The sequence below is a fragment of the Stenella coeruleoalba genome, assembly GCF_951394435.1.
Source record: "Stenella coeruleoalba genome assembly, chromosome: 19".
Taxonomy (NCBI): domain Eukaryota; kingdom Metazoa; phylum Chordata; class Mammalia; order Artiodactyla; family Delphinidae; genus Stenella; species Stenella coeruleoalba.
This window is the reverse complement of record NC_137165.1, coordinates 41464989-41492351: the sequence shown is the minus strand read 5'-3', so window position 1 is coordinate 41492351 and position 27363 is coordinate 41464989. Positions and strand designations below refer to the sequence as shown.

Below are 27363 nucleotides of genomic sequence, written 5' to 3'. Positions count from 1 at the left end.
TCCCTCAGGGGCGGAGCTTCGAGGGGGCGAGAGGCGTGGCTTGGCTGTCAGGTCCTTTCGCCTTTTGTTCGGTTACTGAGTTGCTGCCTTGGCCAGAGTCCGGAGCAGCCACCGCCCGAGTGCGCTAAGCTCAGTTCGCAGCCCGCGCCGGCTCCCATCCCGGCCCGACCCCTACCCAGCCCGGCCAGGCTCCAAACGCAGGTGCGGACGATCGGGGCAGGTATCGCTGAGGCGAGGGAAGCGGGGCGAGCGGACGAGAGGCCGATCCCCGCCGTCCCCGGGCAGGTGAGGGCGGGAGCCAGGGAGAGCCACCCTGCACGGGCGGCAGGGGGCGCGCTGGGGTCCTGGGCGCGGTGACTAAGTGGGCGCGAGGTTCGCGCGGAGCGCGACTGGGGGCTCCGAGAGCCGGTGTCTGAGAAAGGTGGGGAGGGATCAGGGCAGGTGCCTCCGGGTCGCGCCTCCCCCGGGACCCGCGGAGCTCGCTGGGCGCCGCGTCCCTGACTCTGGCCCTGCTTCTTGCGGGGGAGACTTTAACCTGCTCGGCCTGCGTCCCAGCGCTCACTCTGTAATCAGGAATTTACTGTTTGCGAAACTTGCTGCCGCTGGTCTCTTTGGGGCCACCGTCACCCCACCCCACGCGTTATCCTCGCTTTCCCTCCCTCTCTACTCCCCCAGGCCTGGGTGGGGCCCTATTGTCTACGCCCGGCTTGCCCAACTGTGAGGGCTGAGCGCACATTTTCCTAGAGACGCGGGCCCCACCTGCCGAGCAGGTGAGCACACGGAGTCCGGAGGCCCTGCCCTCCAGCTCTGCGAGCCTGGTCGGGACTGTACCTGCGGCGCCTCTCTCCGCTCTGTTCGGGTGGGTGCCGGGCTCTGGCTCCGCCAGCGGAGGCGGGATGGGATGGCAGGGGGATTGGTGCTGGGCCCGGCTCCGCGCCCAGCCGGTGTCTGGCACCCGAGGCTCCAGATAGGGGTCTGGGCGGAGGGGTCGTGCACGGGTGGAGAATTCACCGGCCCAGTTTCCAGTAGCTGCGGCTTCCAGAGTGTTGATATGGGAACAGGACTACCCTTCCTTTCTATCCTCTTCTTGGCGGAAAAATCACGCCGAACAAACTTTCCAGGAAGGAGTATTCACGGCGGCTTTCTCTGGGGGTTTTCCTGCCTCCTTGCCCGGGGCTTCCCGCAGGCTTTAGGGGTCCTTCTTGGAGCAAAGCCCCCTCCCCCAGCCGGCCAGGCTGAACCTGGGCAGTGCCTGCGCTGTGACCCCGTCCTCCCAGCCCCCACCTCCATCCTGTTTGCTGGGCCCCTTGGGGCCTGAGGGGGGGCCGGGGTGGGGGGCCGGGCCAAAGGGGAAGCAGCTTCTTCCTTGTCTTCCTGTCTCCGGGGACCACCACACCCCCTCGCAGGAGGTCTGCCCTACAGGCTCTCCCGAGCTCTGCCCCCCTCCCCAGGAATGGGGGTGGGGCCGGGCCGGGCCAAACTGACTGAGGGTGGGGGGAGCGATTGTTCTGGTGTTTTTTTCCCCTCTATCCCATCCCCCACGTTATTTAGCTGGCTGGGGATTGAGTCCGAAGAGCGCGGAGCAATGGGGCTGGATTTCCATTTGATTTCTGGGTTTTGAAGGTGCATTCCTTCTGGAGGCTTTTGAAGTCCTTTTCCCACCCACCCCCTTTCCGGAGAGACTTCGATGGGGAAGGTGGGACTGGAGGAAGGCTTCAGTGGGGAAGGTTTCAGGCAGAGCTGCGTTAGCTGCTGCCCTCCCTACTCCCCCCCAGCAATTTCCTGAGAGTCCCTTCCCTGGCCTCCTTGGGGAACAGAAAGGGGGGATGTAACAGCCAGGTTCTCCATTCCTGAGATGAAGGGAAGACTGGGGGGATCAGGGTTGCTTGCCCTGACTCACTTGGGAAGACCCTTACCACCCTACAACTCCACCGTGGGGGGTAGATGGGAGAGTGAGGGCGGAGGTCAGACCCACCCCATGGAGTGCCCTGGGTCAGGGGGAACCTGGGTCAGGGGGAGTCCCATACCTCTTCTGCTCCAGTGGGTGTCACAAGGGCAAGGAGTTTGGGCAAAATAACCTGTTTTCCCTCTTCTCTGTGCCAAAGTGGAGGAGGGGAAGGCATTGTTAATTACACTGGTTAAATGATTAGGTTAGCTAATCTGTTTCCTGGCTTCGATGAAAAGATAATACTGAGGAAGTATTGTTAGGAGGTGCAAACTGGCTACTTACTGGACTGGAGGGAGAGGGGAAAAAAAGGTAGGATCCAAGTGGTCATTTCTTGCTAGATCAAGCCTCAGCTTGGGTGACATGAGCCCTCTCCATGCCTCCACCCGGTCCCACCCCACCCCAGTTACAACCCCATTTCCTCTGGAATCTCTGTTTGGGCTGCCAGAGATGAGGCTTTGAGAGTGCATTGCATGGGAAGGAAGGGGTACTGACTGGGCAGGTACAGGTGACGGGGGTCTCTCCCTGGCCTGGGAGGGCTTGTGGAAAAGAGCCACCTTAGAATGAGATGGGGCAGTTGACTTCTCTACAGAAGGGCTATTATTTGGACAGATGTTATAGTGGGGCAGTTCTGAGCATAGGGATTTAGGCTTGGACTGAGCTAGGTTTGATTCCCAGCTCTGTCGCTCGTTACCTGCGTGGCCTTGGTCAAGTCACTTCACCTCTCTGAGCTTCAGTGACCTCCTGGGCAAAATGGAAATAATAGTACCAACTACCGAATAAGTACTTGATAAATGGTCACTTAAAAGGTAAGGGGCTACTTATAGATTCCAAGCACTGTCATTAACTGTTCTCACTTAATCTTTATGACCATCCCTCTAGGCAAGTATCATTACCCCATTCTACAGGTGAGGAAGGGGAGTTAAGTAACTTGCCCAAGGTTGCACAGTGAGACCCAAGCAGGGCCAAGGCTGGCATTTGGGTCCTTTGGTGCCAAGCCCAGGGCCCATCTTGCTGTATCACCCCACCATGGCTCTGGGAAGAATTTTTCTGCCATCCCTTTTTTGAGAGTCTCTGCTTAGGAGTTTGGGGAGAAGAGAATTCCAAAGGCTCCAGGGTGGTGTGTGTGGTTGGTGAAGGCGGGGGCAGGTTTGCCAGGTAGGGGTGACTCACGTCCCAGCCTCCTGCCCTCTGAAACCCCTGACCCTCCCGTGGGTTGGTTTTTGGTTCCCGGTGGAGGGGGCTGTCTCCCCAAGGCCCGGGGCTGTGGCGGATATGTGGAGGAGGTTTCGGCAGGGAGAGGAGGGCAGGGGTCAAAGCTGCTGCCGCCTCCTGGCTTGAGCTGGGCCGAGCCATGGACTGTTCTGGACTTCTCCCTGTATAGGAAGTGGGAGTTGTATGCTTTGCTGGGGGCTGGAGCTGGGCCAGGATAAAGGGGGGCCTGTCCCCTGGGGAGTGGAGAGAAACGAGAGTCAGATTTAGGACCGGACCAGTGTCCTGCTGGACTCTACCAGTCAGCACTGCCAGGCTGGTCTAGGGCGGGGAGCTGGCTGTCCTCTGGAGCTGGGAGCCCTGGGGGCTGGGAGTAGGTTTTCTGCTGCTGAGGAGGCCTTTCTGGTGATTGGGGTGGGGTCAGCAGGGCCTGGGTCCTGGAGGGAGGGGCTGGTGTCACTGTCCTCAGACCTGCTGGCACGTCTGCCTACTGGGCACCTGACACCGGAACGGGCCTGGGAAATGGGGCCTCTATCTGTGTCAGTACAGCCTGGGTACTGAGCCTATCGACACGGGGCTTCCAGATCCCTTGAGGTCAGGAGGGGACCCTAGGCATGGGGAGTTACTGATCCTGGAGAAGAGAAGGCTGAGGGGACTTGATGTGACAAAGAAAGAAAGAGAATGAACTTAGTCCCGGGTGATTGCTGTGAAAAGGGTGACAGGCTTGCAGTTTTCCAACAGCCCTGAGGACACAAGAGCGATTGGGACTCTTATGGAAGGAATGGAGGCTAGACAGGAGGAAGGACTTCCTGCCTGTTAGAGATGAGATCTTGAGTTGATGAGTAAGAGGGAGATCCTGGTGGAGGCTCAGGGTTGACTCTTCTCGGAAGAGGAGGAAGCAGGGTCCCATCCGTGTGAGCTGGGGGAGAGCCAGGCTGCCCCAGGAGAGAGGGCAGGTAGGAATCACTACCCTTTGGGGCGAGTCTGAGGTCTGTTGGGGTCCCTGGGGAAACTCTTAGTCTTGTGTCTTTTGGGAGGAGAGACCTGGCCATGTGAGAGGCAGGTGGCCATGAGCCGCTGGCCCAGTGACCCCTATGAAGAGAAGCAGCAGTGTGACTGGGGCAGGTCATCCTCTGCAAGCGACACCTTGAGGCCTGCCTCCTGGGACGTGGTTGAATCTGGGGGAGGTCTGGGGGGCGTGGACTGTCCTGATTTCCAGCAGCTTCCTTGGCTAGGCTGAAGAGAAAGCTCACCGACCACTCCCCCTTTGCTCAGCCTCCTGGCCCCTCAGGCTTTGGGGGCCCTCAGGGCAGGAAGCTCAGCTTTCTAAGACCTGCAGAGTGTGGGTTACAGGTCGACTGTCTTTCCTCCCTGTGGGGACAGAGGATTCTTGTCTCTGGTGAGTGGCAGGGACAGGGGAGAATTGGGACGGGGCTGGGCAATCAATACACTGCTTATTTTGGGGTGAGCGGAGGTTGCACTCACTACACAACTCCCGCTCCCACTTGATTGAAAAAGTAATATCTGATCATTTTATAAAACAGTTGGAAAGTTTCCAAGAGAAGAAAAAAAGTCACCCGTAATCCTGTTGAGGCATCTAACCATGAACATTTCCTTCCCTTCTCTTTTCTTAGCATCCTCCTATTATCTCAGCCTCGCTCTCGGATGATCTTATGCTCTGTAGACAATAACAAATTTTAACCAAATCTTTATTCGAACCCTAGTTTTCTCCAGCAAATGCTGAACAGGGAAGTAAGAGTTGGGTCTTCCCTGCTTTTCCAGGAGAGGGCTAGGCAGCGATCCTTGCAGAATGAAACCCTGGGGAATCACACCCTGAGGAGTGGACATGAGCTGGGGACGGGCTCCCCAAGCCCCCCGGGTGGCGGTGGTCAGGTGGGGACAGCAGGCACTTGGGTATTGAGATACGTCACCGACCCAAGTGAGTCCTTAGCTGTTGTTTCCTGAGGCTGGTAAAGTGTTTTTCCATTCCCAGGAGTCCCGGTTTAGGGTCATCTGCCGGTTTGGGATTTTTGCCCACCCAGGGTCCCCAGCAGGGAATGGCGCTCCAGCTGGAGCCCTCTCCAGGGGGGCCCGGAGGTTCCCAGGGTCCAGCCACCTGGCTAGGCATTTCCCTCTCCTCCAAGTCCCCTTCATTTTCCCACCCTGGTTTGTTTGCTTTGGGCAGGAGCCCAGAAGGAAGAAAATAAACAGCAGCTGGGTCGGCCTGACCTGAACCTCCACCCGCAGCCAGTGCTGGGCCACAGCTCAGGCTGTCCTCCAGCCTGGAAGTGAGGGGTTTCCTCCGGAAGCTCAGGATGGGCTTCTGTATCTTCTCCCGTCCCCAGGACCCTGGCCACACATGGTACCCGCTTCAGTCCCTGCCCGTTTGGAATGACCAGTCTGATGGCGGAGACCACAGTCTCTGCCAGGGAACATCTAGTGTGCGGGTGGTGGACATTTCTCCTGGAGCCACCCGTCTGAGGGGAGAGGCCTAGATGGGAAGCCCCAGCCTGATGGGGGAGACAGGGCTCTCAAGGGATGCAGTCCTGTCTGTCTCTGTACTTTTGTAGAGTCTGTTTCCGTCTGTGCTTGGGACCGCTCGCCAGATCTCTTCTGGAGCCAGAGACAGAGTGGGGAAGGGTGGTGGCTGGCGACACTGTGGAGCCCAGCCTCTCCCCTGGGGCTGCTATGTGGGGAATGTCCAGGCCTGACTGGCCTGCAGGCCCCCAGCTGCAGAAGGCGGCACGTGTGACCGGGGAGAGGGGCAGCGCCATGTCTCCACCTGGCCTCCCCTCCCAGGACCTGGACATAACTCATCCTCCCTGGCCACACCTCCCCCGACCCCAGGGGCTCTGGCCCAGGGCCGGGAGGCAGCTCCCCTCCTAGCCTTCATCTGAGGGGTCAGGGAAAGGAAGCCTGGGTCTTGCCCTGAGTACTGGGTCCCACAAAGCAGGCTGGCTACCGGCTACCTTGCCAGGCCCATCTCTGCTGTCTTCCTCCTCTGCCATGTCTGTGCTTCCCTAGTAGAAGGACGCTTGCCTGGGCCTTTCCTACCAACAGAGGCCTTGCACAGTCATGTGCAAGGCTTCGGGAAGTTGCGTGATTTGCCCAAGGGCATGCGGCCAGTGAGCGCGGGGGGTGGGGGGGGGCTGGATGGAGCCTTCCCCTGACCCCCATGCCCTCCCGCCCTGCCCATGGCCCCCTTCGTCTGTCATTTTCTGAGCCCGTGATCCGTGTCTGCACAGGGTGCTGGCCTCTGGCCCAAGGAACTTCTGGGGGGCCCTGACTGCTCTGATGCAGTGTTTCTGAGCCGGGTCCCAGCTCACCTCTCAGGCAGCCCATTTCCTGTCCTGGTCTCCCTGTGTCTTATTGACACTTGGCGTCCTGCAGCCCGGCCCAGCCCGTCACTGCGGCAGGTACTGGCAGGGTGAAGAAGCCTGATGCAGCTCTGGTGGGGGTTCTTTTTATTTCTCTTTAATTTTTTTTTGGCCGTGACGCATGGCATGCAGGACCTTCGTTCCCCGACCAGGGATCGAACCCGTGCCCCCTGCAGTGGAAGCACGGAGTCCTAACCACTGGACTGCCTGGGAATTCCTGGGAGTTCTTTTTAATGTCAGAGCTGGGCCACACTCTGCCAGGACAGTCTTCGATTTAGGGTGCTTGCTGCCAGCCCCCTGGGTCGGCCACGCGGAGGAGGAAGCAGGAGCGACAGGCAGGGCAGGCCCCAAAGCAGTCCCCTTGCTTGCAGACTCCTGGCCAGTGTGGACCAGTGGGGGAAGGGTCCTTCGCACACCCTCTTCAGGGCCCCTGTCTTCTCTCTTCCTGTCCCTTGCCAGGTCCCCCACCCCACCCAGTGATCTCTGAGCTGGCTTCTTCCTCCCGCAATAGAGACTGCTTGCTAAACAAAGTGCGCCCATTCAACTCAGGGCCCCGCCCTGTGTCTGGCTCTGCCCGGCTCCCGCCAGGGTGCAGGGGCAGGGCCCGCGTCTGTCTCGCCTCCTTCCACCCTGGCTCTGTCCAGGGGCATTGTGGCGGGTGTCACTCCAGGTCCAGGGCGGAGAGGGACAAGACCAAACCGGGTGCGGCCTCCTCCACCCTGGGAGCTGCAAAAACAGCACTTTTGTTTCTTGTGAAAGAATTCCCCTGGGGCTTCCCTGGTGGCGCAGTGGTTAAGAATCTGCCTGCTAGTGCAGGGGACACAGGTTCGAGCCCTGGTCCGGGAAGATCCCACACGCCACGGAGCAGCTAAGCCTATGTGCCACAACTACTGAAGCCTGTGTGCCTAGAGCCCGTGCTCTGCAACAAAGAGTAGCCCCCGCTGGCCGCAACTAGAGAAAGCCCGTGTGCGTCAACGAAGACCCAACACAGCCAAAAATAAATAAATAAATATATTAAAAAAGAAAAAAAGAATTCCCCTGGTTCTCCTGGGGAGTAGGTGGGGAGAAAGGTGGGGCTGCTTGACAGCCCTGCCTGAGGTCTGACTTATATCTTTCCTGTGGCGGGAGTGGCTTCCCACCAGCATCCTTTCTTCAAGAAGGGTTCTGGTGCATGTCCTTTCTGGACTGCTTTCCACCTCTGACCCTGCCCACCCTCAGCCTTTTCTGGTCTGTCATGGGAATTCTGACTCTTTATTCCTAGAATCTTAGATATCAACTTTCCTCTGAGATCACCTGGGCTACCCTTTCTGAAGATGAAGCACAGAGAGGGAAAGCTGTTGCCCAAGGACACACAGCAAGTTTGCAGCAGAGGTGGGACTAGAACCTGGGACTCCTGATTGCCAAGCAGCAGGTGCTCGGCTCCACCTGTGCCCCTCCTGCCCCCTGCCCCTCACTCTCTTCTGCAGCAGGGTGTCTGGCATCCTCTCCTTGGTGGGCTGGAGGCTGGTTGGCAGTGAGGCAGATCTGGATTTGAGCAGAGCGCCACTGTTTTTCAGCCTGGAGCTTGTTTCCTCACCTAGAAACTGGGAATAATAAAATGCCGGCCAGGGTTGCTTCTAGGGAAGCATGAGATTCATTTGCTAGTTAAGGCTTTCCCCCCACCCCCGCCTCCCCTCCGCCATGGATCCTGTGACCTCTGAGGGCTCTGTCTCGCCCTGGGCAGCTGTCCAGCCCTCAACTTCTTTTGGCTCCAGGCCTGGGCTGGCGGGGGTTGGTGAGGGGCCTGCTGAGGAAATGCCCCTCCTATGGCCAGCCTTGACCTCGGTGGTCCCTTTGGATATGGGGCTGGTGAGGGGATTGTCCCTGAGGTTCCGGCCAAGGCCTGTATCCCTCTTACTTGGCTCAGAAGCATCAGGGTAGGCGGCGGTCTCTACTGGGGAGCAGCTTTTTCTGGCTCGGGTTGCGTGTTTTTACTGATAGGGCTGGAGATGTCCAGTTTGTCCTAAGCGAATCTGACTGAGGCTCGGCGTCCAGATGTCGGCTCAGCCCTCTGCCCGGCAAAGTGGCCTTTTACAGGGTTAATGCAACTGTATTTACTGATGCAGTTTCATCTTCCTTCTCCAGTGCTTGGATGTCCAAGGCCTCCTGCCTGAATTTTCTCCCTGGGGCTTCTGCGACAGGCTTTCTCCTCCCAAACTCTCCTGTATTCTCTGTGTCCAGGGAAGGCAGGAGTGCCGGGCAGTGTGTGGTTAGGGTGGGGGCGGGGGGGAAGGGCTTCCCCTGAAATAGCCACACTTGGCCGGTGCCTGGAAAGCAGCTGGGCACGTCTGGAGGCACCGAGCCCGCTTCTGTTTATCAGCCTGAAACTCTGAGTCACTCGGGGTGATGGGAGGAGAGGAAGGAGTCCGCGGGGAGCTGGTCTGGCTCCTGCCTCTGCCGGTTCCAGGTGTGCTCACAAGCAGACGGGGAGCTGGGGTCGCCATAAAAGGCAGGGTGACATGAAGGATCTTTGTCATCCTCCTGGAGGGTGGCACTGGGGCCATCCCAGAAGACATATCCTTGGTGATCTTTGTTCCTGGGGTGGGACCAGGCTCACCAGCCACTCCAGCCTCGTCCTTAACTGGTCTCCCAACACAATGGGACAGTGGGTTTGAGGTGCTGGGTACTGCTGCCCAGCCTCACGGGTGGACCAGCCTGGGGTCTACTTGCCATCTGAGGCCACACTGGGTGTGCACAGGCCACAGACTCGGGTGTCACTCACACCTGGGCCTGGGCCTGGCTCTGTCATTTCTCTGCTATGCCTCCTTACTGGGTGGAGCCTCAGTTTCCCCATCTGTAAATGCGGGAGCAGAGCATGTGCTTCGAAACCCACTTGTGAGGATGGTGACCTTTTAAAATTTATTTATTTTATTTGTTTTTTAAATTTTTGGCTATGTTGGGTCTTCGTTGCTGTGCGCAGGCTTTCTCTAGTTACGGTGAGGGGCGGCTACTCTTTGTTGTGGTGCGCGGGCTTCTCATTGCAGTGGCTTCTCTTATTGCGGAGCACGGGCCCTAGGTGCGCGGGCTTCAGTAGTTGAGGCACGCGGGCTCAGTAGCTGTGGCTTGGGGGCTCTAGAGCGCAGGCTCAGTAGTTGTGGCGCATGGCCCTTGTTGCTCCGCGGCATGTGGGATCTTCCTGGACCAGGGCTCGAACCCGTGGTCCCTGCATGGGCAGGCGGATTCTTAACCACTGCGCCACCAGGGAAGCCTTCTTGAAGGACACCAGGAAGGCCCTCACTGGGGCACAGCCTCCCTTGCCCGTCCTCCCAGCTGCTGGACTCTGGAGGTCAGCACCGAGACGGGAGCTGGACAGACCAAGTGGGAGTCACCACCTCCCTGGTAGAGTCAGGCCCAGCTATTCATGAGCCTCAAGTGGCCCCAAGTCTCTGAATAGTAGTCTGCCCCACCCTGAGGGAGAAGCAATACTGATATCTGGCCATGGTCACCAACATTGAACACCTACTGTGTGCCAGGCACCAGGCTGTGTCCTTTACGAATCTGGTCCTCACAACAGCCTACGAGGGAGGTGGTGCTACCCCATTTTACAAATGAGGACTGAGGTTCAGCAGAGCAGTGAGTTGCCCAGTAGTATGTGGCTGAGATTTGAACTGGTTGGTGGGATTCAGAATTCTGGGAAAGGCTTCTAGAAGCTGGAGTGCTGGAGAGATGGGGTCCTTAGGGCCTGAGCCTCTGGGGTCACTCGTGATCCTGCCCCATCTGCAGGAAAGTGAGATCTTGGAGTCTGAGGCTTCCCAGAGAAACCTGTCTGGCTGCTTCCCTGCCCCACCCGGTTTCCTGCCCAGTGCCTGGGGTGTAGCTGCCTCACCTCTACAGTGCTTCCCAGGGGGCCCCAGTGGATGGGGGTGGGTCTGCGGGACCCTAGAAGCTGTTGAAGGTCCTGAATGCCTTCTCCTGTTCTGGGGGTTTGGGGCTGGGACAGCAAGGTGAGTGAGCTGAGGGCTGGGTTGGGGCATCTGGCCCTTTATACCCCTCCCGCCATTGGGTTCACCCCACCCTGGGCTGGAGGTCAGAGATGCAAGCCCAGGACTCACAGACAGGTGTCCCATCCTGGCAGTCCCCCCCTGGGCTTGGTCTCTCCTGTCTCCCACCCTCCTCCACAGCCTGCTGACGGCCTTGCAGCTGTGGTGCGGGTTAGGGGTGATGGGCAGGGCCTGGGGAGAGGCTGAAGGTGGGGACTGGGCCTGTTGATGGGATGCCTCACTGCGGCCAGCTAATTTCCTGCCCCTCCTTTGTGTCCCCAGCAGCCACCATGGACGTGATGAACCTGATCGAACAACCCATCAAGGTGACGGAGTGGCAACAGACGTACACCTACGACTCGGGCATCCACTCGGGGGTCAATACCTGCGTGCCCTCGGTCAGCAGCAAAGGCGTCACGGAGGATGACGAGGCCTGTGAGCGCCAGTACATGCTGAAGAAGACCACCACCTACACCCAGGCGGTGCCCCAGAGCCAAGGTCAGGATCCCTGGGGACTCTTCCATGGGAATATTCCAGCCGAAAGCCAGGCTGGGCACTGGAGGGAGGTCAGGGTCAGAGGAGGCAGACTTCAGGGGGGCTCCCGGTCTGAGGAGGGAGGCACAGCTACGGTTGTTTGTTTTTTTTTTTTAAATATATAAATTTATTTATCTATTTATTTTTGGCTGCTTGGGTCTTCGTTGCTGCGCACGGGCTTTCTCTAGTTGTGGTGCATGGGCTTCTCATTGTGGTGGCTTCTCTTGTTGCGGAGCACGGGCTCTAGGCATGCAGGCTTCAGTTGTTGTAGCACGTGGGCTCAGTAGTTGTGGCACACGGGCTTAGTTGCTCCGACGCATGTGGGATCTTCCCAGACTAAGGCTTGAACCCATGTTCCCTGCACTGGCTGGTGGATTCTCAACCACTGCGCCACCAGGGAAGCCCCACAGCTCCTGTTCTTAGACTTACCAGTCTGAGGGAGGAGGCACAGCGACTTCAGAGCGCCCCCATCTGGGAGGGAGGCAGATTCCTCTTCCATGAACCTCTGGTACGGAGCGGAAGCGTAGACCCTGCCCACCAGTCTGAAGGAAGAGGCACAGTCTTTGCCTTCCGTGAACTTACAGTGTGATGAGGAGGCATCACTGCTGCCTTCAGGGAATTCAGGGACTGTGGGGAAGACACAGTCCTCTTGCTCCGGGGAGGCAGAGCCCGGTTCTGGGGCTTAGTCAGGGGTGGGGATCCCCACCAGCCCAGGGTGCCCTGCCTGTCTGGGGGAGAGGAGTATCCAGTCCTGTCTGTAGTCCACAGATACCTCCAGGGCCCTGAGTGTTGCAGCCCGGAGAGCTATGGGAGCTGGGGAGGGTGCTGGGTAGGCTTTGGCAGCCTGGGCCACGGCAGAGCTCAGCCTCTGCACCCTGGGGAGCTCCTCCCACACGGCAGGCAGAGGCCTCTCAGCCTGGCAGGGCCAGGCATTGTGTTGGTAGCTGAGGTACAGCATCCGGACGGGAAAGTCACGTGGATGGTCTCTCCTTCCCGACTGGTTGGAGGGTGGAACCTCTGCCTCCCTCTCTTCGGGGCTTTGGGACACTTGCCAGGGCAGGGCTGCCTGCCAGGGCAGGGCTGCCTGGGAAGCCGGGGCACCTGTTTGTGGGACTCCCAGACCCGCCAGGGGGTGGAGCCTGGACTCTGAGCTGAGAGCCCCCCTCTTGCTTGCTGAAACCCACAGTCTGGACTTTCCCTCTGATCTGCTGTATTCTACTGGGTGGCCCTCTGGGCCTCTATTTGCCTGCCCGTATAATGGGAGAGTTGTCTCCTTTGGGGAGGATGAGGGTATAATTAGAACCGTGAAATTTCAGGGTTGAAAATAGACCGAGGTTGTCTCATCCTACCTCTACCTGGTGGTTAAGGGAGGGGCATAGAGTCGGGGTTGGATTCTGGAGTCAGGCTGTCTGAGTTCAGATCCCAGCTTGGGTTCTTTTAACCTCTCTGTGTCTCAGTTTTCCCATCTATAAAGCGGAGATAATAATAGTCCTTACGTTCTAGGATTGTTGTAAGATTAGATGAGAAAAGTATAAGGAAAGCACTTAATTCACTGCTAAGCACATAATAAGTACAGGCACACCTCGTTTTATTGCACTTCACTTTATTACACTTCGCAGATACTGCGTTTTTTACAAATTGAAGTTTTGTGGTAACTCTGCATGGAGCAAGTCAGTCGGTGTCATTTCTGCAACAGCGTTTGCTCACTTCATGTCTCTGTGTCACATTTTAGTAATTCTTGCAATATTTCAAACATTTTCATGACTATTTTATTTGTCATAGTGATGTATGATCAGTGATCTTTGATATTACTATGACTTGCTGAAGACGCAGATGACGGTTAGCATTTTTGGGCAGTATTTTAAAATTGAGATATGTACATTTTTTAGACATAATGCTATTGCACACTTAATACACTACATACAGTGTAAACATAACTTTTATATGCACTGGGAAACCAAAAAATTCATGACTCACTTTATTGCAATATTCACTTCATTGCAGTGGTCTGGAAATGAAACCGCAGTATCTCCAAGGTGTGCCTGTACTCAAAAGATGTTAGCTATTCCTTTTAATAATAATAATCTCTGAACTTTTTTTTAGCAATATGTGCCAGGCACATGCATCCTTTCTTTTTTTTAATTAATTAATTTATTTATTTTTGGCTGTGTTGGGTCTTCGTTTCTGTGCGAGGACTTCCTCTAGTTGCAGCGAGCGGGGGCCACTCTTCATCACGGTTCACGGACCTCTCACTGTTGCGGAGCACAAGCTCCAGACACGCAGGGTCAGTAGTTGTGGCCCACAGGCCCAGCCGCTCCGTGGCATGTGGGATCCTCCCGGACCGGGGCACGAACCCGTGTCCCCTGTCTCGGCAGGCGGACTCTCAACCACTGTGCCACCAGGGAAGCACCTCGTCATCCTTTCTTTTAAGAGCAATTCACAACTTTTTTTTTAAAGATTTATTTATTATTTATTTTATTTGTTTTTAGCTGCGTCGGGTCTTAGCTGCGGCGCGTGGGCTCTCCATTGTGGTGCACAGCCTTCTCTCTAGTTGTGGCATGTGGATTTTCTGTTTTCTAGTTGTGGTGCGCAGGCTCCAGGACGTGTGGGCATTGTAGTGGCACGTGGGTTCCAGAGCGCGAGGGCTCTGCGGTTTGTGGCACGTGGGCTCTAGTTGTGGCACGTGAGCTTCGTTGCCCCGCGGCATGTGAGATCTTAGTTCCCTGACCAGGGATCAAACCCGCATCCCCTGCATTGTAAGGAGGATTCTTTACCACTGGACCACCAGGGAGGTCCCAATTCACAACTATTATCTCATTTAATTCTTGTAAGAATTCCCTGCGACGGACAGGACAGGTGGTGCCCCATTTTACAGATGATGTAACTGAGGCGATGATGCCCTCCTCAAGGTCACTGGTTAAAGGTAGAACTATGAGTGGTGGTCTGGGAGGCGGTCCAGAGGACCCAGATGGGATGCCTGCTCCCCAGTGTCCCCCTGCCCGCATCCTGCAGCTCAGTCCCTGCCTGTTGGCCCCCAGGTGACCTGGATTACCAGATGTCCACGACAGGCAGAGCCCAGCGGGTGCGGGAGGCCATATGTCCTGGTGTGACAAGAGAGGACAGCTGCCTGCTGGCCACCCAGGTGGAGGGACAGACCACCAACCTGCAGCGGCTGGCCGAGCCATCCCAGCTCCTGAAGTCGGCCATCGTGCATCTCATCAACTACCAGGACGACGCTGAGCTGGCCACCCGGGCCCTTCCTGAGCTCACCAAGCTGCTCAACGATGAGGACCCGGTCTGTGAGGGGTCTGGCTGGGGTGGAGGCGGGGCAGGGAAGGGAGAGGTCAGGTGTCTGCAGGAGAGGGCCCTACCTGGGGTGGAGGGAGGTCATTGACCCAAAGCCCCATCAGTGGGAAGAGTCTGACCCGGGTCTGTCTGAGCTTTGTGGAGGGGTCTCCTGGCCCTTCCTTCTCACAGTGGCAACCAGCCTGGCCCATCTGCTCAGATCCTCCTATCCTCCCCCTCCCCCCAGGTGGTGGTGACCAAGGCGGCCATGATCGTGAACCAGCTGTCCAAGAAGGAGGCATCTCGGCGGGCGCTGATGGGCTCGCCCCAGCTGGTAGCAGCCGTCGTGCGCGCCATGCAGAACACCAGCGACCTGGACACAGCCCGCTGTACCACCAGCATCCTTCACAACCTCTCCCACCACCGCGAGGGGCTGCTTGCCATCTTCAAGTCGGGTGGCATCCCTGCCCTGGTCCGCATGCTCAGGTACCGACCCCTACCCACCGCGGGAGCCTGGGGCTTCCCCTCCCTTGGACTCCCCAACCTGCCCACGTCCCTGGGCTTCCATACATTTACTGAGCACCTACTATGTGCCAGGTGCAGAATCACACCCAGTCTTGGTGCTCAGCTGCTCACAGCATAGCAGGGGAGACAGGCATGTAACTCGCAGGTTAGTTATCAGGATACAGTATAGATGAGAGCAAAGGTGTGTCCAAGATTGGTCAGCGGAGCTCCAAGAAGCTGTTCACTCTAATGGCAGGGGGTTGACGGATGAGTGGAGTTTGGCTGGTGTAGATGAAGGGAAGAGTATTACAGGCAGAGGGAACAGCATGTGCGAAGTCCTTTGCCACCTTTACCTTTCCCAGCCTTGCAGTGTTGATTGGCCTTTTTCCTTACATCATATTAGGCTGCGAGTTACCTAACGGTGGAGATACTGATCTTATTCCCCTGAGTCCCTTGCAGGGCCTCTCTAGTATGAGGCCTTCCACATGGCAGTTACTCAGTAGGGACAGGTGTCAAGGGGACCAACCGTACGTTTAGCACCCAGCCGGGAGCACAAAGCAGGAGGAGTCCTGGTCCCAGTGGAGAGAGGAGAGGTGCTGTGTGCTTTGTGCATAAAAATGGGGCTGGTGGGGGGGGGCTTCCCTGGTGGCGCAGTGGTTGAGAGTCCGCCTGCCAATGCAGGGCACATGGGTTCGTGCCCCAGTCCGGGAAGACCCCACATGCCGCGGAGCGGCTGGGCCCGTGAGCCATGGCCGCTGAGCCTGCGCGTCCGGAGCCTGTGCTCCGCAGCGGGAGAGGCCACAACAGTGAGAGGCCCGCGTACCGCAAAAAAAAAAAAAAAAAAAAAAGGGGGGCTGGGGGACTCCCCTGGCGGTCCAGTGGTTAAGACTCCGCGCTTCCACTGCAGGGGGCGTGGGTTTGATCCCTGGTCAGGGAACTAAGATCCTGCATGCCGCACGGTGTGGCCCAAAAAAAAAAAGTGGGGCTGGACTCAAGGGACACCATTGGGGTGTCAGTACTGAGAGGTGGCCCACATTCACCTGGGACCTGACTCACGTGACCCCCCTGCCCCTCTCCCAGCTCCCCCGTGGAGTCGGTCCTTTTCTACGCCATCACCACGCTGCACAACCTGCTGCTGTACCAGGAGGGTGCCAAGATGGCGGTGCGCCTGGCAGACGGGCTGCAGAAGATGGTACCTCTGCTCAACAAGAACAACCCCAAGTTCCTGGCCATCACCACCGACTGCCTGCAGCTCCTGGCCTACGGCAACCAGGAGAGCAAGGTGGGCCGCACCCCACCCCCAACCAAGACCTGCAGCCCCCGTGGCATCACCCTCCGTCCAGCGGCAGCTTCAGGACACTGCCTTCTTACCCTATTTAGGTTAAATATATATGTATATACAGATGTACATGTTTCACCATATTACTGGATAGTTTGAGGACAAGGGAAAGAAAAAATTCATTATCCTCATACAACCATGTGCTTCTCCAGTGCTTTCCTGTGGGCATATTTGTACACAGTTGTACTTACAGCAATTTACAACTTTGCATCTGTTTTCTGCATGATATTAAATTTTTTTTTTGGCTAGACTGTCCGCAAAACCACCCTCTATAACAGCAAATAGCATTTCACTTAAGTGGAGGCCCCAGACTTTATTCTGAGGGAGGGCATCTAGGTTGCTCCCGATTTTCCACCTTGATGAACGAACGATGCTGTAATGAACATATTCAAGTACACAGCCTTTCCCAGAGGGTAGGAAAAGTTTTTCATCAGTGGGGCTGAGGATTTTTAATATCTCTAAGCTTTTACGCAGAATTCCAGGTACTTTCCAAAAGGATTGCATTATTGCAATGCCATCAGTGGCAATGTACGTTAGTAATTTCACCTCATCCTTTCCAGCATTGTGTATTACCTTTTTTTGTAACTTTTTGGCTTATTTAATAGTCACAAAAGCTGTTCAGGTTTTAGATGAAGCACAGTAGTAACAGCTCTGTCACCCCCCTTCCTTCTTTGTTCCCTGTCCTAGTCCCTATCTGTCTCACACGCATTTCCCCCCTCCCTCCACAGCTCATCATCCTGGCCAATGGAGGGCCCCAGGCTCTCGTGCACATCATGCGGAACTACAGTTACGAGAAGCTGCTCTGGACCACCAGCCGTGTGCTCAAGGTGCTGTCCGTGTGTCCCAGCAATAAGCCCGCTATCGTGGAGGCTGGTGAGTACTGTGGCCGGGCAGGCGGGGGTAGGGGCTCTGACCAGTGACCGGGCTCAGTCAGCGGTGCTCCCCTGTGGCTGAGGTGCCCCTGTCTCCCACCCCAGGTGGGATGCAGGCCCTGGGCAAACACCTGACGAGCAACAGCCCCCGCCTCGTGCAGAACTGCCTCTGGACCCTGCGCAACCTCTCGGACATGGCCACCAAGCAGGTGAGGGAGGTCGTGGAGCCTGGGTCTGCCTCTTCAGCCACCTCGTCCTTCCATCTTACCATGTCCAACCTCCTGTCTGGGAGTCTGACCTTAGGAGCTGGGGAAGGGCTGAGACCTCTGTATCTTGCTCCACCGTGGCTGGGGATGGACGTGCCCTGTAACCCCTCATCCCTTTAGGCTCAAGGCTCTAATCCCTGTTAGGGATTCAGAAAGGGGACTAGATGAAGGAGGCTGATGTTTCTTGGCTGGGGTTCAGGTGGTGTCAGAGGAACAGTTCTGACCTAGACCCTGGGCGGGGGGGAGCAGTAGTGTGCAGGAGACGGCTTGGGGGTCGCCGGTGCCTAAAAACAGCTTAAGGAAAAATGCGGTTTCAGGACAAGTCTTCTGGTCCCTCTTCCAACCTGACTGTCACTGCTAAGAATTGCATCGATCGGCTGCTTGTTGAGCACCTGCCACGTGCTGGGCTCCACTAGGCACCGGGGACATTGGCTCCTTTACCCCTTTCAGTACTGGGAGGTAGAGTGTGGGGCCTAGATGAAGAAACAGAGGCTCAGGTGGTCCAGATACACAGTGGAATATTACTTAGCCATTAAAAAGAATGAAATAATGCCATTGGCAGCAACACAAATGGACCTGGAGATTATCATACCAAGTGAAGTAAGTCATTCAGAGAAAGACAAATATCACACGATGTCGCTTATATGCGGAAGCTAAAAAAAAATGATACAAATGAACTTACTTATAAAACAGAAGCAGACTCACAGACATAAAGAACAAATTCATGGTTACCGGGGGGAAGGGACAAACTGGGAATTTGGTATTAACATGTACACACTGCTATATTTAAAATAGATAATCAACAGGGCCTACTGTATAGCACAGGGAACTCTACTCAGTATTCTGTAATAACCTAAATGGGAAAAGAATCTGAAAAAGAATAGATACATGTATATGTATAACTGACTTTGCTGTACACCTGAAACTAACACAACACTGTAAATCAACTATACTCCAATATAAAATAAAAAATTTAAAGAAAAAGAAAGTTTTCACAGAAAAATAGAAAAAAAAAAAAGAAACAGAGGCTCAGGGAGTTAAGGAACGGCCCTTGGTCACAGCTAGCAGACAGCAGAGCTGGGATTTGAACTCAGGACTGTCTGTCCCCAGATCCTGGGCTCTTCCTGTTCCATCACAGGGCCCACATGGCTCCCCTTGGGAGAATGAGGCTCCTGGGTTAGGGGTGTTTCCTGAAAGCAGATTTGGCCTGGGGACCACAGAATGGGCAGCAGCTAAGGCCCAGAGAGGGGAGAAGCGTGTAAAAGTGGGTCAGCTGGGCCATGGAAGCATGGACCTCCTCAACAATTTCTTTCTGGCCTAGGGGCCTCCCTCGGCCTGAGTAGAGCTCTGTTGGGTCTGAGGACAGGAGCGGGTGGAAGGAAAGAGCGTGGAGCTTACAGACAGGCCTGAGTTCAGATCCGGCTCACTAGCTGTGGGTCTGTGGGCAAGGCCCTCAACCTCTCTGGACCTCAGCTGCCCCGTGACTACCTTCTCACGGGTTTTGGCAGAATCACGGGGATGAACACACACAGGCAGGGCCCATCGAGTATGAGCTGAGTGGGCTGGAGACCTCCGTAGGCCATCTGTTCTCCCGGGTACACTTGGGAAGACCCTGTGTTTGGGAATCTCCCTCACTCTGCCTCCCCCGACCCCAGGAGGGCCTGGAGAGTGTGCTGAAGATTCTGGTGAACCAGCTGAGCGTGGACGACGTCAATGTCCTCACCTGTGCCACGGGCACTCTGTCCAACCTGACCTGCAACAACAGCAAGAACAAGACGCTGGTGACGCAGAACAGCGGCGTGGAGGCGCTCATCCACGCCATCCTGTGTGCCGGTGACAAGGATGACATCACAGAGCCCGCCATCTGTGCCCTGCGCCACCTCACCAGCCGCCACCCCGAGGCCGAGATGGCTCAGAACTCCGTGCGCCTCAACTACGGCATCCCGGCCATCGTCAAGCTGCTCAACCAGCCCAACCAGTGGCCGCTGGTCAAGGTACCGCCCCCTGCACGGTGGGGTCCAGCGAGGGGAGGAGCTCTGAAGACCAGATTAGGCGCTGTATGGGTTCAGGCAAAGCTGCGGTAACAAAGAAGCCTGAAATACAGTGGCTCCGATAAGACAAAAGTTTACTCCTCTCTCATGTTCCGGTTTAGACCTCCACAGTGGCTCTGCTCCTGAGACCCAGACTCCTTCTATCTCGTAGCTCAACCATCTCCTAGAATAGAGCTTCAAAGTTTAATATGCACAGGAACGCCCTGGGCAGTCTCATTCAACTGCAGGCTCTGATTCGGTGGACCTGGGGTGGGCCTGAGAGTCTGCATTTCTAACAAGCCCCCAGGTGATATTGGTGGTCCATGGAGCACATTCCTCATGCCAGAGGGTCTGGTCATGAGGGTGGGCTGTCCTCACACGAACAGTTGGACTATATCATCCCCATAGGTGCCTTTTAGCCCTGGAGAAGTAGGGAGGGCTAGCAGCGACCAGAAAGCGGGACACATCACTTCAGCCCATACTCTGCAACTTGGTCATTTGGCCACATCTGGATGCAAGGATGTTAGCACTGTGTTATGTGTCCTGCTCAAACTCAGGAGGGTTGCGAAAAAGATAAAGGGTAGAGAGGATTCTGGGGACACTGGGTGTCTGCTACTGGGAGCCAGGGTGGAGCCTTCTTCTCGGGGGGCCGCCTGGGTAGAGGAGAGATGTGTATCTGTTCCCTGTCACAGGCAGGGGAGGTGAGGGTGAGCCAGGGCAGAGCTACCGGTGTGTGTGACATCTGGTGCCAGAGAGGAGGGAAGCCGCCGTAGACTGGGGTCTTGTCAAAGGGCGCAGCAGCCAGCTGGCAGGGGCTCCTGTTGCCTACATTTTCAACAATAGAACAGTCCAGATAAGAATGACTCTTAAGTGATTATATATATCGTATTTTAAAGAAAGGGCAGCACGCGGTCCCTCCCCTCCTCGGTCTTGGTCTGCAGCACAAGCTCGAGGTGGGTGGAGGGTTTGCACCCTGACCCAGCAGCTAAGTTGACAAGTGACCTTGGCAGGTCATCCACCCTGTCCTCATCTCCCCCGTGATTTTCATCCCTGCCCTCCTGGTTTCTTGTTTTGAGGATCAAATAAGATGATAAATTGCTCCCCAAGGAGCCCTGGGAGGCCAGAATGGCTCCTGGGAGTTGGAGGACCCTGGGGCAGAGACCTCTTCCCAGAGCCGCCTGCTGGGGGTTGATTACAGTGTGAGCGTCACCAAAGCAGGAGGCTTCGGGGTCACCCCTAGTGAGAACCCCCTCTCCCTGATAATCAGGGTTTGGGAACTATCAGAAAAGCAAGACTATGTTGTCTGTGAGTGGGAGGTAAGAGAGAGGGGACAGGGGGCAGTGTCAGGGCCTGGGGGCTGATGGAATATTCTGGAATGGGGTATCATTTTAGCAGGGGCTCTAAGAGTTAGACATGAGGACCCACAGATTGTATGGAATAAGGGGCATGGGCTGGGGGTGATCTCATTCTCTGGAGATCTTCCAGCATGTCTGTGGCTGGCCTGGGGGACAGAAGAGATGAGAGGGGAAGGAGGAGATGATGCTGGAGAAGTGATACCCAGGAAATGCCCTTGGTGAGTGTCCCTTTTCTTGCCAGGCAACCATCGGCCTGATCAGGAATCTGGCCCTGTGCCCAGCCAACCATGCCCCACTGCAGGAGGCAGCGGTCATCCCCCGCCTCGTCCAGCTGCTGGTCAAGGCCCACCAGGATGCCCAGCGCCACATGGCTGCAGGCACACAGCAGCCCTACACGGTAAGTGAGCTGCAGGGGCCTGTGACCCTCCACCCGGGGAGTCAGAGTGTCCTCTGTATGAACGTGTGCGCACGCGAGTGTGTAAATAGGGAGGCGAGTTGCAGTTGATGCCAACTCCAAGGACCAGTGAGGTTTGCCAGCGTCCTGGGGGTGTGTGACCACTCCCAAGGGCTACCTGTGGCTATGCCCCAACGGCTCTCTCTTGTACAGGACGGCGTGAGGATGGAGGAGATCGTGGAAGGCTGCACCGGAGCCCTGCACATCCTCGCCCGGGATCCCATGAACCGCATGGAGATCTTCCGACTCAACACCATCCCCCTGTTTGTGCAGGTGAGTCTGGGGCAGGTGGGCAGGAGAGGTTCCCCCAACCCCTGCTTCTGCCCACTGCTGAAAGGGGAAGGTTGCCAGCCATGGGTTTGAGGGGGTCTGGGCCAGGCATCAAGAGGCCTTTGGAGGAGTTTGGAGAGAAGTGGTCGTACCAGGAGTGACCACTTAGCAAACGCCAGCAAATGAAAATAAAAACTATGTTTTAATGTCCGACAAAACCTAAAGGCATTGAAAAGTAAACAGCAAACTGAGAACATACTTGCAAGCATTACAACAGGCAAGAGTTTAATATCTTTCATATAAAAAGAGCTCGTTAATAGTAGACCCCAGTGCTAGACCCCAGTAGTTATATAAGAAGAGGCACATGCAGTTCCCAGGTGGCTCATAAACAAACAATGCTCGGGACTTCCCTAGTGGTCCAATGGCTAAGACTCCACACTCCGAATGCAGGGGACCCGGATTCAATCCCACACCTAAGAGTTCACATGCCACAACTAAAGACCCCGCGTACCGCAACTAAGACCCAGCGCACCAAATAAATAAAGAAATATTAAAAAAACCAAAAAACAAAAAGCAATGCTCAACCCCAGGAGTTTAAAGAAATGAAGATTACCCTGCAGTGAGAGCCCATTTTCCACGATCAAATTGGCAAAGAAAAAAATGAGTGCTTGGGCTTCCCTGGTGGCGCAGTGGTTGAGAGTCCGCCTGCCGATGCAGGGGACATGGGTTCGTGCCCCGGTCCGGGAAGATCCCACATGCCGCAGAGCGGCTGGGCCCGTGAGCCATGGCCACTGAGCCTGCGCGTCTGGAGCCTGTGCTCTGCAACGGGAGAGGCCACAGCAGTGAGAGGCCCGCGTACCGCAAAAAAAAAAAAAAAAAAAAATGGAGTGCTTTGTGCTGATGAAGATGTGATCAAATGGGCAGTCTTAGACCCTGCTGGTGGGAAGATAAGGTGGTAGAACCTTTCCAGAAAGCAGTTTTGAAATATGTATAGACAGCCAAGTAGTACAGGTCTGGGACTCTGTCTTTATGAAATAGCATAATGTAATTGAAAACATGGCATGGATGTATGCACAGAGCTGACAATTGCAGTGTTACTACTAATAATTGAAAATTAACCGACTGTCCAATGATAAGAGAATGGTTAAAAAAAGAATGGTCCATTATATCATGTGGTCATAGACAATGGTGTCGAAGAAGAACTTTTAGTTTTTGAAATTTCTTTCCTTTAATTATTAACGTTCAGAGTAAGGAATTGGTGCCGGTAGCTACCTCCACTTGCGATTGATGAGGTTTTTTTACTTTTTGTTGTTGTTTTGCTTTGTAGCATTCTCTTTCTCTCTCTCTCTCTTTTTTTTAAAATTTAATTTAATTTTTTATACAGCAGGTTCTTTTTTAAAAAATTAATTTATGTATTATTTTTGGCTGAGTTGGGTCTTTGTTGCCGCGCGCGGGCTTTCTCTGGTTGCGACGAGCAGGGGCTGCTCTTCGTTGCGGTGCGCCTGCTTCTCATTGCAGTGGCTTTTCTTGTTGTGGAGCACGGGCTCTAGGTGCTTGGGCTTCAGTAGTTGTGGCTCACGGGCTCTAGAGCGCAGGCTCAGTAGTTTCGGCACACGGGCTTAGTTGCTCCGTGGCATGTAGGATCTTCCTGGCCCAGGACTCGAACCCGTGTCCCCTGCATTGACAGGAGGATTCTTAACTACTGGCACCGCCAGGGAAACCCCTATACAGCAGGTTCTTGTTAGTTATCTACTTTATACACATCAGTGTATACATGTCAATCCCAATCTCCCAGTTCATCCCACCACCACCACCCCCACTCCCCCTGCTTTCCCCCCTTGGTGTCCTTACTTTTGTTCTCTATATCTGTGTCTCTATTTCTGCCTTGCAAACTGATTCATCTGTACCATTTTTTGAGATTCCACAAATATTAATAGTTAATATACGATATTTGTTTTTCTCTTTCTGACTTACTTCACTCCGTATGACAGTCTCTAGGTCCATCCAAGTCTCTGTCTCTTTCTCTCTTGAGTATCAATACGTGCGCGTAGATTTTTTTTTTTTTTTTTTGGCTGCTCTGTGCTGCTTCTGATTTGTTCTCTGACCAGGGATTGAACTCACGCCCTCGGTAGTGAAAGTGCAGAGTCCTAACCACTGGACCGCCAGGGAATTCCCGTGAACTCATAGATTTTTAAAGAAAAGTTATTGAATAATGTGGGAAAATGCTTTATGCTACAATGTTTGATAAAAAAACAGGAATCAAATATATGTATATGACTATGATAAAAATCCAATGCAAAGAAGCTGTGTCTGGGTGGGGGATTGTGTCCAGCGTGCTTTTCCATTTCTTTTTACTTTTCTTACACTTTTCATGCTTTCTACTATGGACTTGGGTTAAATCCAAAAAACGGAGGCAGAGATGGTCAGGGCGGTGAGGTGCCTCATGCCCGCCTGCCTCACGCCCACCCCACGCCCCCTCTCCCCAGCTCCTGTACTCCTCAGTGGAGAACATTCAGCGCGTGGCCACTGGGGTGCTGTGCGAGCTGGCCCAGGACAAGGAGGCGGCCGACGTCATTGATGCTGAGGGGGCCTCAGCCCCACTCATGGAGCTACTGCACTCCCACAATGAGGGCACCGGTGAGGGGCTGGGCTGGGGGCGAGGGGACGAGGGGGGAAGCTGGGCCTTGTTCCTCCGGCCTGGGTGGAGGCAGGCACCTGACGTGGCCCGTCCTTTTCTCTGCTCAGCCACCTACGCTGCTGCTGTCTTGTTCCGCATCTCCGAGGACAAGAACCCAGATTACCGAAAGCGTGTGTCTGTGGAGCTCACCAACTCCCTCTTCAAGCACGACCCTGCAGCCTGGGAGGCTGTGAGTATCCCGGGTTGGGCTGCAGTGTCTGGTTGTGCAAGTTGTGCACTGCACAAGGATTGCACTTAGGGAGGCCTCTACCATCCTGTCAACTTCATAGATTTTTATTTTATAATTGGATCATTTATGACAATCCCCAGCAGATGGAAGTAGTGGGTTGAACCATCTACTGTTTTTGACCTACAAAATGGCACTTTTATTTTGTCCAAACTAATCTGAAGTGTTGGGGCAGGGGTGCCTTTCTCTAACTTGCACAAAGGTGCCGTATAGGCTGGAGGCTGCCCTGATCCTGCGTGGGGCAGCTCCTGGCACCCATTCTCTAGTCCTCTCCCCTCTACTCCCCTCCCTGCTCTAGTTCTGAGGGTGCCTCCTAGCATGAATGGTGGGACCCTCCACCCTGGGGAGGTGCCTGAGGAGAGGAGTTCATCAGAGCTCTGTGTAACCCTGTCTCATCCTCTGTTCCTTCAAGGGGTCTTTGCCCCCAGCCTGGAGCCTACATTTTCCACCCTTCCCCTCCCACAATGTTTCTCTTTGCCTCCATCCTCAGGCCCAGAGCATGATCCCCATTAATGAACCCTACGCAGATGGTAAGTGTGTGCAGAGCCCAGGGCAGAGGGGGTGCGTGTGTGGGTGTGAGCAAGGGGGCAACTTTGTGACCCCAGGGCCAAAGGACCAGTGACAGCCACTGTCGTGTCCACATGCACTTCTGTCCGGGTCCCTGATGTGAGAGTCTGGGGAAGGGGGCGGACCCACTGGGGGCGGGCAGAGGTAGAAAGTGTGTGGCTGAGGGCTGTCCAGACCCCCCCGCAGGGTAACCTGAGACCCTGGACGGAGCTCCCTTCTCCTCCCCAGACATGGATGCCACCTACCGCCCCATGTACTCGAGTGACGTGCCCCTGGACCCCCTGGAGATGCACATGGACATGGATGGGGACTATCCCATTGACACCTACAGCGACGGCCTCAGGCCCCCCTACCCCACTGCGGACCACATGCTGGCCTAGCTGCCTGGACCCTAGTATGGCGACCCCTCCCCGCCCTGCTTTGCGGCTCTCCCTTCCCGCTATGGGCTGCTGAGGCTCGGGCTTTCCCTTCCCTTCAGAACCTCCTTCTCATGGAGGCCCTCTCAGGTTTCCCCTGACACCGTGGCTCCTTTCTGGGGGGAACAAGTGTGGGGTCTCTCGGTGCTGAGCTCCCCCAGGGAAGGTGTGCCTCGCCTGCCTCATTCTGTTATCTTTGCTTGAGGCGAGGAGTCCTGCCCCTTCTACCATGGTGGCCGGGTTATGCACGAACTCCTACGGGCCACAGGGCTGGCCTGACCCCTCTGTGTCTGCCCCTCCCTCCAGGTGCGGTTCCCCATCTGAGAGGCTCTCCTCGCGGGCGTTGGGGCGAGATAGCCAAGTGCCTGAGCCTGGGCAGGAGGGCTGCAACTTCCTGCTGAACCCTGCGCCTTCAGAGGTCCTCTGTAGGGTCTTTCTCGGGATGGCGATCTGCTCTTGCTTTCCTGTTCTGGGCTGTGGGTCCAGGGCCCGACACCCCCTCCCACCCCCGAGGCCCTGGCACTAAAGCTTTAGACTTGAGGCCCCCACTCTGTCCCCCCTCCTCCTGGGCTTCCCGTCTCCATAGGGCCGTGGTTCCTTCTCCGGCTGGCTCCGATTTGGTCACTGAACTCCACCAACTGTACTGAGCCCCTGGGGTCTCCAGGCCCCAGGTTCAAGGCCCAAAGGCCCAGAATCCAAAGCTTATCTTGAAAAGTTCAGGGATCCTCTGACCAGGGGGATGGGGCGGAGATGCGGAGAGTGCCTCCCCTGCGCCAGGACATGGCCTGCTCCCTCCCCAGGATGCGCAGTTGGCTTTGGCCCCTCCCAGGGTTAGCAGCTCCCTTGCACCTGTCCCGCCCACACAACTGCCCTAGCTGACCCCCTGAAAAGTGCTCTTGGCTGACCCCTCTGGTGTGCGGTGAGGGGCTTTCTCTTCCCCTTCCTGTTTCAGACTCCCCCCACCACCTCCTGCACACGGGTGTGGGGGGCTGGGGAAGGTCCCAGTAGAAAATTTTATTATTATCGCTTTATGTTTTTGGTTATTGGTTTTTTGTATAGACCAAAGCAAAGAAAATAAAACTAAGGCACAGATCTGGTGGAGACTGTCTGGGGGAGAGGCGTGGGGGGGGCGGGGCTCCGTTAGCAGCCTGATGCCTCCTCGGCTGGATCCCGAGCGTCCAGGCTGCCTTGTGTGTGGAGAAGGCAAGGTGCGAGGGAGCGGGGAGAAAGGAGCCGTCCAGGAGCTGGAGTTGATTTAATTTAATACACACAACTTGGAACCTTGGGAGGCTAGGAGGGGTGAAGAGATGACTGGGGGTGAGTCCCCCCTTTTGGGCACACCAGGCCGTATTTATCTCTTCAGCGGTCAGCCTCCTTGCCGACCTCTCAACTTCCAGCCTGCTCTGCCCCCGTCCAGCCTTGATGAACATTGGCCCATCTCTCCAGGGCGGAACACTACCCCACCCCCACCCCACCCCCCGCCCCGCCTTGGCCTGTAGCTTGGAGTCCAGGCCCCTTATTGGTCGGTGTGTGATGGGCCCGCCCCCGCCCCTGCACCCCTCCCCTCCGTCCCTTCAGCCAACGTCCTCCGCGCTGTTTCTTGCCTCCTGATCATCGTCCATGCTGTTCCCTCTCCTCTCATTTCACCCATCACGGTGCCACTGTCAGCTTATGTCACGGTCCCCCACCCACGTCCCCAAATTCTCCTTCCTGGGGAGGGCTGAGTATAACACACATGCCAAGCCTGGAACATGTGGCCCCTGTGGGCCTGCTCTCACCAGATCCGTTGCTTCATCTCTATACCTGCCTGGAGCTCGGGCCGTGGAGGGAGGTCATGGCCTTGTTCTTGGAGGAGCAGTGGCACAGGTCTGGTGTTGGGGGCAGGGCAGGGAGCCCAGTTAGGCGGCAGCTGAAAGGTGCAGGGTAGAGGTGATGAGATGCTGAGGAGAGCTCTGCTGAGAGGGGCCGTGGAATGGGAGGGGAGAACAGAATTT

General features: G+C 55.9%; 1 protein-coding gene across 6 annotated transcripts; it reads left to right on the top strand.

Annotated features, from left to right (window-relative positions):
- Positions 1–26459, top strand: JUP (junction plakoglobin). Of its 6 annotated transcripts, none has more exons than XM_079905823.1 (15): positions 1–201; positions 10839–11051; positions 14126–14382; positions 14620–14858; positions 15957–16158; positions 16944–17088; positions 17193–17296; positions 19009–19347; positions 20980–21135; positions 21346–21465; positions 23949–24099; positions 24208–24329; positions 24877–24916; positions 25182–25347; positions 25676–26459. In XM_079905823.1, the coding sequence occupies exons 2-14, from the start codon at positions 10844–10846 to the stop codon at positions 25331–25333; spliced, it is 2235 nt and encodes a 744-aa protein (XP_079761949.1). In that variant the 5' UTR covers positions 1–201; positions 10839–10843; the 3' UTR covers positions 25334–25347; positions 25676–26459. The 6 variants fall into 6 exon arrangements, with proteins under 6 accessions (XP_079761949.1, XP_079761947.1, XP_079761948.1 ...); XM_079905821.1 differs by having other exon boundaries at positions 10836–11051; XM_079905822.1 differs by having other exon boundaries at positions 1–285; positions 10836–11051.
- The last annotated feature ends 904 nt before the right edge of the window (positions 26460–27363 follow it).